The following is a 10,000-nucleotide window of genomic DNA, read 5'->3' on the forward strand; positions in this document are numbered from 1 at the left end:
GTTTTGACGCAGTTGTAGATGTCCACTACGCCCTCACACTCAGCCATGTCCAGCATGACGTCCAGCACGATGTAGCAGCCGGTACGCCCCGCCCCCACGCTGGCGTGTGCAGAAGAAGAAGAGAAGAAGAAAAGCATTGTGTCACCTCACACCAGCTAAAAAAAAATCTATTTTCTGCCGCGAAACGGTTGTTTTCATCAATCTGTTTTTCATGAATCGCTAGTTGTGCTTACATAGAGCGAGGGCATGTTGTGGTTTTCACATGCCTCTGTAATATGATCTTTAGAAACGTCTTTAGAAACGAAATACAGCTTCCCCACTTGCTCCAGCACGCATGCGCACAGCGCGCAGACTGGCTAATAAGAAAATAGATTTTTTGGAAGCTGCATTCTCAGTGCCCCGTCCGCTGCCATTACATGGATATACTTGGCTTGCGCTGGATTTTAAATTTCTTCTACAAGCCTTGAATTACACCAAAGCTATCTCAGTGAGTCAAACGTCTTATAATATGCCGTAAATAAGGTCCAGGTTGTCGAAAACGAACATTCTCCTTTAACTGTCCACATCTCTAGTTATCCTGAACTAAGTCTTATATCTTCGTATCTCTAGTTATCCTGAATTAAGTCTTATATATTCGTATCTCTAGTTATCCTGAACTAAGTCTTAACTTTAGAACCAAGTTTGAAAAGAAGAACTGATGGTTTAGGGCTGTAATGGCCACCAGAGTCATGTTTGTGTGAGAGCTAGCGGTAATGTTCGCCCAAGCCCGGTGTTGTGTGCAACGGGCGACAGCGGGGACCGGCAGAGGCGTACCTGCAGTGGACGACCACAGGCCCGGCGTCGGGCGGCGTGGAGGCCTTGACCCTGCGTATGAAGGCCAGCAGGCCCGTGGCGTGGAAGGGGACGCCGTGCTCTGGCCAGGACGTGAAGTGGAACTGGCGCACCTCGTGCTTGGCGGAGTAGCCCCTCTGGGGAAGGAAACACACGGTGAGGCTGGACATCGATCACTACGACCGGCAAACATGGCTCGAGCGCCGGTGACATTCTAACAATTACAGCCGGATACTCTTCCCTCTCGTTAAGTGACAGACAAGACAGAGAGTAGTGCAGGGCAGGAGCAACACACACACACACACACACACACACACACACACACGCACACACACACACACACACACGATACAATGGCCTCTCATTGACCCATTCACACACCAATGGTGACCAGCCTGCTCATTGGGAGCAATTCGGGGTTCAGTGTCTTTGCCCAAGGACACTTTGACATGTGGACAGGAGGAGCCGGGATTCTAACCGCCGACCCTACGGTCACTGGACGACCAGCTCTACCTCCTGACCTACAGCCGCCCTAGGGCCTTCTTCTAATCAGGGAGGTAGAGTAGCAGACACACAAAAACACCCCTCCTCCAAGCAGAGATGGCGAAGTAAAGTGATGCAGAGCAAAGATTTTAGGAAAGAAACAAAACAACAAACGGAACAAAAAAACGTAGGCGCTGTGAAAACAAACTGTTAACACCTCCGTAATTCTGATGACTCGAATAAGCGGTACAGGCTGCTCCCATCAAGTGCTGGTGACAGAGATATGGTAAAACTGTATTTTGCCCCCCCCCCCACCCCCTCGTTACTCCAGTGTGGGCCTGGGGACCCCCACCGGAGATTGGCAGAGGGGGGGTCCGCCCACGCTGTAGCAGCCATGTACTCGAGCTGTGCGTGAGAGGCTGAGGGTTTGAAGTAGTTAGCGGTGTTAATTCAACTCAACGTGAGATTGCTTAGCCTCGGTGGCCTCCTACACAGTCACGGTCTATGAGTATCCGGCTAGCGGTGAGCTCGTCATTATTAAACTGCACCAAGTCCTCCACTTGTCCACTCAATCTGGTGAAACCCGCACTAAAGAAAAGTAACCTTGATACTTCTGTTCTTAGACATTTTAGACCAATCTCCAACCTACCATTTTTGAATAAAATGCTGGAAAAAATTTCTTTCAAACAGATACTGTACATGACTTCCTAGCTGCAAGATGTATGAATGAATGAATGAATGAATGAATGAATGAATGAACCCAGTCCTGTTTCCACGGCCATCATAGCACAGAGATGGCATTAGTGAAAGTTGTAAATGACTTCAGAACTAATGCTGACTCCAAAGACCCCTCCGTTCTCGTCCTCCTGGACCCGAGTGCAGCTTTTGATACTGTAGATCATGTGATCCTCATTGAAAGATGGAAGAAGTGGGTCGGCCTCTCCGGTCCAGTTGGATTCGGACCTATCTAACTGGTCAGTTGCCCTTGGTGATCACAGCTCAGAAAAGATTCCTGTGACCTGTGGGGTGCCTCAAGGATCCATCCAAGGATCTCTACTCTTCAGCCTGTACATGATGCCCTTTGGCAGTGTCATTAAGAGGCACAACATCAGCTACAGTACCAAAGCTACTGTATGGAGATGACACCCAACTCTATATTTCTGTAACACCCAGTAATTACAGGTCGATTGACTGCCTTGTAAAGTGTATTGCAGATATAAATGTATGGATGTCATATCACTTCCTAGACAATACAGAGGTACTGATCATTGGTGAAAAAGTTGAAAGAGAGAAGCTATCTGCACATTGCAACACTGGCACTTGACACCAAATACCAGGCTAAAAACCATCATACATGACTCAGACCTTAGTTTCAAAACCCACATCAAGAATATTACCAAGACTTATTTTTATCACTTAAGAAACATTGCCAAGGTGCAACCCTTTCTCAGACACTGAAAGACTAATGCATGCTTTCATCACACGCAGGCTGGACTACTGAAATGCTCTACTATCTGGCCTACCAAAGAAAGCAATCTCTAAACTACAAATGATACAGAACGCTGCAGCACAAGTCCTCACTAAGACTAGACAGAGGGCACGCATCACACCAGTCTTACAATCACTACACTGGTTACCTGTCAGTTTTAGAATACACTTCAAAATTATTTTACTAGTCTTTAAATCTCTCCACAATCCCGCAACTGAATACATTTCAGACATGCTTGTCAGGTACATGCCGAACAGACCCCTCAGGTCCTCAGGTACTGAACTCCTTACAGTTCCAAAAGCCAGGACCAAGAAACACGGAGAGGGAGCTTTCAGTTTCTATACCCCCAACCTCTGGAGCACACAACCAGAGAATTTAAGAAGGGCTGAAACTGTGATGATTTACCTATTCAGTCTAGCCTGCAATCACTAGCCAGGACCTAGAGACACAGAAAAGCAGCCTCCAGCCTGCTAGTGAATTCTTCGTATACATCGGTGTAGATCCTTTTATGCACTGTGTGCATAGGTGTATATATACTGTAGATGTTTGTTGATGAGCGACGAGCATGGTCTGGTGAAAATGTGTGTTGCTTATGTAGCTCTGCATTGCTACTAACCCTGTTCTGCCTCCCCTCGTGCCTCTCCCTCCTATTTTCTAACCAGGTCCTGTGGACGCCCCTCTGTCTCCTGCAGACCACTCTGTATCCAGTCCAAATCCCCCTGACTGCTGCAAAGACCCAGCACAGCTGCTAACCCTGTCTTCCTCTCTCCTCCCTAGTGTCCCTCCCTCTATACCCAGGTCCCGGAAAGTCCCCCCCCGCCAACCTTTTCCCGGCCAAGGTCCTCCTAATGGCTCCCTATGGCTCCTGGAGAGGCCCCCTGCCATCCTCGTGTCCAGCTCTATCCCACCTTGTCACTATCCCACAGCTGTCCCTATCAAGTCACCCCCCCCTCCCCCCCGCCCCACACACACACTTTTTTATTCTTGTCTCTCTGCTTTCTGTCTCCCCTCTTCTGTTTAGCAGCTATACCTAGTTTACTCTAAATTCTTTATGAGCCTGTTTGCTCAGTGTTGACTGCGCCTTATTATATGATTATCTGCCATCCCCACCGGGGCCGGCCGGCTTGAGGCTGCCACCAGACCAAAGCAGCCTGTGCGTAAAACCTCCCCTCAGCACCATGGACAGCGAACAGCGAAGGAAGTGCACCCCGCCCAAGGTCAACACCTTTAACTAAACTACAGTAGCTTTCTGGAATACCCCCCGGGCACTCGACAACCATTGCCTACCATTGTGCCCTTAAGCAAAGTACTTAACCCCATCATTAGCTCAAAAAACATTGTAAAGCCTAGTTTATACTGTATAAGACAAGCTATGGCATAACAAAACACAAAATAAACATTAGGCTTAGTTTATACTGTGTTATGTTATGTCTATAAGCTATGAGCCATAGCTTATACAGTAAAAACTAAACTTTTTTTCTCACTCTCAATATTCTCCACGCAGTGCATTATGGGTGGACGTACCCTCTCCAAGGCGAAGGTCCGCACCGTGTACTCGGCCAACGTCTCTGTCTTCAGCAGGGTGATCTTGATATCGCCATACATCTCGCTGTCGTCCGGCCAGTACTTACTGCACTTCACCTGTTCGAAAACACACAGAGAGGACTTTTGTGTGTTGAATAATGTTTTGTTGTACTGCGCGTTCTGGAAGGAAGAGATCAGGGTGAATCAGGACAGGGTGGTTACAGTCGAACAACTCAAATAACCTTATTTTCCACAGAACGGTGCCACATAATCTGCACGGCAAATGTTTTCCGTCAGCCCCAGGTACACTCAGGATAGGTGTTATTTTGCCTCAGATAGCCAACAAACAACTCAGCCTTAATGTGTTGATTACACCCCGAGTGGAATTGCTCAGGGGATGCTACAGTAAGTGGATAGAAGCCTGGTGTCATTTGAACCACAATGACTATGTTTATGACTTGTGATAGAAATCCCAGGACACTTACAGCTTTTAAATCTACAGGTACTGTATTTGATGGCCTTCTGAAAGTGAAAGCACTTTAAATCACTGCATCTGTGTCGTCACGGACTAGAGATGACAGTGGATTCCAGGAGGACGAGAGCAGTGATTGGACCGCGCCGGGGTCGGGCCGCTGACGCCGCGCCGGCGCCACGCAATGCGGGGATGACGGACGATGAGAGACACTCACCCTGCCCACCTCCACCAGCTTGGTGATCATGACGATGCTGAAGCAGTTCTCCTGCCACACCATCCTCCAGAAGTCGTACACGGTCTCCTGCTTGGGCCCTGGAGGGGGGGGGGGGGGGGGGGGGGGAGAACAGCATGGGAATGGGGTAGGACTCATCATTATGACCTAGGTACAGCTGTAGATGGCGGTGTACCAGTCCTGAGGCACCAAGGACTCCTCAGGGCACTGCAGTGTTCCAGACAGAGAGGGAGGGGGAGGGAGAGAGAGAGAAGGAGGGAGAGAGAGGGAGAGGCACCAGCAGCAGCTGCTGATGAGAGCCCTGGGATGTAGTGGTCAGTGGCTCTGGCCTGAGGTGGACACATTAGGAACAGGAAGTGTTCTGAAGCCAGGGGCGCACAGGCTGGACCACCAGGCTCAGAGAGTCCAGGGCGTGTGTGTGTGTGTGTGTGTGTGCGTTCTCAGAGAAGAGTTGGTGAAAGATCAGTCTGGAGTCAAGCGCCACAAAACATGGGCAGAGGGGCAGAGTCAGCGCTTTACCTCAAATCCAGCTGCATTTGAACAGAATTCATCGGGAGCGTGTAGTCAGGACTTCATGAAAAACTTCAAAACTTAAAGCCCAGAAAAAAGTGTTGCATATACAGTATACGACCCCATCCCAAAAACTGAATTGTGTTATAATATAGGCAAAATGGTGGTTAGGTCATGACGGAAAAGGCAATACACTTTGCCGTTTGTGTAATAAAAACCTTAGGCTCAAATCCACAAAGAATGGATTGCTCCTGCTAATAGCTCACTATTTTCCACAGAAATTAAAACAGAAATCTGCTCCAGCTTAGCGAGATATCTTCAAAAGATTTTGCTCTAGTGATATGCCTGGGCAAACAGGCCCACAAACTTGCCATCTGTGTGCAATTTACACCCATGATAGCAATTAGCCATGTGGTTAATATTTGCTTTGTGCCAAGAACACAATATCAACTACAATAGCAGAGAGAAAGTGAAAAATTGATTAGTGGGATCTTTCCCCAGTGTTTCAAGCTTGTCTTCGTATTTCAGGACACAGATTGGTTCATAATGAAAACGATAGACTGTGCTTTTTTGCCGAAAATATCAGTCGTGTTTGTTGCTGTGCATCACAGCTGGCTGAACTTATTTTCAAACCCCCCCCTAAGTATGTTTCGCCCTTAATATCATCCAATATCAATTCAATATCATTCAAACCTCAAGTTCTGAGGAGAGACAGAAGGAGAGAGTAAGCGCTGACTGCTGCAGTTAAAGGTAAATGCTCGTTTTTGACAACCTGGACCTTATTTACGACATATTATAAGAAGTTTGACTCACCGAGATCACTTTGGTGTAGTTCGGAGGCCTGTAGAAGAAATTTAAAATCCAGCGCGAGCCAGTATATCCATGTAATGGCGGCGCACGGGGCACTGGGAATGCAGTGTCTCAAAATCCATTTTCGGCCGCTAAACGGTTGTTTTCATCAATCAGATTTGATGAATCGACAGTTGAGATTCCTCTACGCCAGCCATTGTTTCGGTTTTCAAATACGTGGTCTGTAGCCTCTGTAATATGATCTTTACACGCCTCTCCCCCACTTGCTCCAGCACGCATGCGCACAGGCCAGCGCGCAGACTGGCTATTCTCCGGCTCACATTCTCTGCGCTACGATCGTAGTTGGTGCCGAGAATATTGTCGTCGTCATTCGTCCGCAACAATCCGATCGTAGCGCAGAGAATGTGAGGGAGAATAGCCAGTCTGCGCGCTGGCCTGTGCGCATGCGTGCTGGAGCAAGTGGGGGAGAGGCGTGTAAAGATCATATTACAGAGGCTACAGACCACGTATTTGAAAACCGAAACAATGGCTGGCGTAGAGGAATCTCAACTGTCGATTCATCAAATCTGATTGATGAAAACAACCGTTTAGCGGCCGAAAATGGATTACGAGAAACTGCATTCCCAGTGCCCCGTGCGCCGCCATTACATGGATATACTGGCTCGCGCTGGATTTTAAATTTCTTCTACAGGCCTCCGAACTACACCAAAGTGATCTCGGTGAGTCAAACTTCTTATAATATGTCGTAAATAAGGTCCAGGTTGTCAAAAACGAGCATTTTCCTTTAATACCAGCTTTTCAAAAGCGGTATTTGCATCTCTCTAACCGCGTGTGGCAGTTAGCTCATGGTCTTTGTGGATCAGACACAAGGCTTATTCGGGTCAATTTTGCACTAAATTACCTCATCTACATTCAAATGAGCCTGGCGCAGCCGTGAAGCTATTTGCTCATCGGTGCAGTTTGCAATGCTTTTCACCCTTTGCGTGTGCTTTGTGGATTGGATGCTATTTTTTGTCTCATTTGCACGGGTTTTGCCGCTGCAAAAGCGGCGCAATCCTTCGTTGGATTTGGCCCCTAGAGTCTTCGCTACGTTAAAAAATGCATGCCTGAAAAATGCCTGATGGCTCTTCACTGCCAGACCAGGAGGAGAAATTGTAGATGGTCAACTCCGTCAAGTGGGACTTAACATGGAAGAAAGTCCAAGGAAATCGCACCTTGTGTGCCGGATAGGCTACCGGCAGCTCGCACGAGTGCAGGACTCGTTAGCAAAACTTGAAGTGGAAAGCTGCGGGCAGTGACCAATCAGAAGCCAAGTCTGCCTCTCCACACAGCCCCCTATCTGCGCGGGCCAATCAGCATCCCCGCACAGAATCCGACTGTATCCCCATTTGGTGCCCACAAATATCATAGCTTGTTCCCAGAAGTTGTTGCCACAGCGAGGGTAAGATAAGCAGATGAGGAGACCAGGGATGACTCTGCTCCATGGGGCCGCAGAGGAACTTTCAGCCTCAGCAATAAAACGCTAGAAGAGAATTAAATTGATGCTAGACACACATACAGTAGAGCACATAGTACAGCCTGCGCGGGCCCACCGTTCTGCCCACTTAAACACACACACACACACACACGCACGCACACACATGCACGCGCACGCACGCACGTGCACACACACACACACACACACACACACACACACACACACACACACACACACACACACACACACGTAGACTGTCCATCAAAACTGTGGCTGTGGATTTGAGTGACAGAGGGAGAACTGAGGGCACTCAATCTCTCTCTCTCTCTCTCTCTCTTTCTCTCTTCATGTATCACCCTCTTCATACCATGCTGGGAGAGCATTTTAATTATTAATCTACTCATATTGTAATTAATTCAGCAACATCAATCACACAGCCTTTGAGGATCGGTGGTCACCTTTTGATTGACCAGAGATTGAGATTCGTCTAGGAGACCGCGGCGAGGGGCGGCGGCGTGCGGCGGTTCATTGGACGGGTCATCCTCAATTCATCACACACTGACAAGAAGCACACAAGTACACACTCACAAACCTGCCTCCAGTCATGCTGGTATACTCACCCTGAGTGGCGATAAAGTGGTTGGATCGATGGTAGCCCTGAGGAGAAGGAAAAGGGTTGACATGCTGAGTAAGCCATCTGCGCCTCGGGCTGAAGAGAGACTGTCTCTCCCCCCCCCCCCCTCCATCCACGCCCCCCTGAAGAGAGACTGTCTCTCCCCCCCCCCCCCTCCATCCACGCCCCCCTGAAGAGAGACTGTCTCCCCCCCCCCCTCCCTCCACGCCCCCCTGAAGAGAGACTGTCTCCCCCCCCCCCTCCCTCCACGCCCCCCTGAAGAGAGACTGTCCCCCCCCCCCCTCCCTCCACACCCCCCTGAAGAGAGACTGTCTCTCTCCCCCCCCTCCCTCCACGCCCCCCTGAAGAGAGACTGTCCCCCCCCCCCTGCCTCCACGCCCCCCTAAAGAGAGACTGTCTCTCCCCCCCCTCCCTCCACGCCCCCCTGAAGAGAGACTGTCTCTCCACCCCCCTCCCTCCACACACCCCTGAAGAGAGACTGTCTCTCTCCCCCCCCTGCCTCCACGCCCCCCTGAAGAGAGACTGTCTCCCCCCCCCCCCTCCCTCCACGCCCCCCTGAAGAGAGACTGTCTTTCCCCTCCTCCCTCCACACCCCCTGAAGAGAGACTGTCTCTCTCCCCCCCTGCCTCCACGCCCCCCTGAAGAGAGACTGTCTCCCCCCCCCTCCCTCCACGCCCCCCTGAAGAGAGACTGTCTTTCCCCCCCTCCCTCCACACCCCCTGAAGAGAGACTGTCTCTCTCCCCCTCCCCCCCCTCCCTCCACCCCTCATTACTGTCAAATCTCCTGAACAACACCACCTTAGCTTACCTTAATATATAAATAAGATTATTATTAGTATTGAGAAACCTGAGCTGTGTGTGAGCCTCCAGCCACCAGTACCGTCAGTGTCTGAGCAGCTGAACGTCGAGGCCTGGGAAAATGGCTCTCCCAGCCTGGATAGTCAGACACTCTTTACCTACAAGCTGCACAAGCAATTTGAATCATTCAATGGATCCAATTTACTCATTAAATGGAAGCTTTTCAGAGTGCGACGGTACCTTCAAGCCCCAGGGCAAAAAAATAAATAGCAAATACAGATTTCCATTAAAGACACAATAGAGATACTAATAGCAATTCCATTCATTATTCCAAATATAAATTTGAGTGTTCCACTGTGAATCCATACCTTCACAATGAAATTGGACCGAGGCAACAACAACAACAACAACAACAACACCAACAAAACATGTTACATGAAATAAATAGACAGGGGTCTTTGATGTAGTGAATGGCAGACAATTCCCTTGCGAAAAGAGTGAGGTGTGTACTGTATGGGTGATGGTGACTGAGCTCTTCTGCCAGCTAAACGAGGGAGAAGAGAGAGGGGCAGAACGGATCGCTGACAGCTGTCCAGGTGTGGACCCCCCCCTCCCCGTCCCCACACAGACTCGCCATCTGCTCTGCTTCACATAAGTACCCGGGAACTCTCTGCTGGAAACTGTTTGGAAAAGGGCGGGCACTTTCAAAAACACTTGGCCGGTGGTTGGATGAATCA

General features: G+C 49.4%; 1 protein-coding gene across 2 annotated transcripts in view; it reads right to left on the reverse strand.

The window, feature by feature from the left end:
* Positions 1-10,000, reverse strand: part of ptprub (protein tyrosine phosphatase receptor type Ub) — a gene marked incomplete at both ends in the record, with an annotated part of 192,271 nt that overhangs the window by 14,967 nt on the left and 167,304 nt on the right. For both annotated transcript variants that reach the window (XM_084441699.1, XM_084441698.1), the window contains 5 exons: positions 1-99; positions 814-968; positions 4,328-4,444; positions 5,017-5,114; positions 8,452-8,488. The exon at positions 1-99 is cut by the window's left edge and continues 37 nt beyond it. In XM_084441699.1, coding sequence (XP_084297825.1) covers positions 1-99; positions 814-968; positions 4,328-4,444; positions 5,017-5,114; positions 8,452-8,488 — 506 coding nt within the window. The remainder of the gene's footprint in view (positions 100-813; positions 969-4,327; positions 4,445-5,016; positions 5,115-8,451; positions 8,489-10,000) is intronic.

This window comes from Borostomias antarcticus (assembly GCF_949987555.1).
Source record: "Borostomias antarcticus genome assembly, chromosome: 8".
NCBI classification, from domain to species: Eukaryota; Metazoa; Chordata; class Actinopteri; order Stomiiformes; family Stomiidae; genus Borostomias; species Borostomias antarcticus.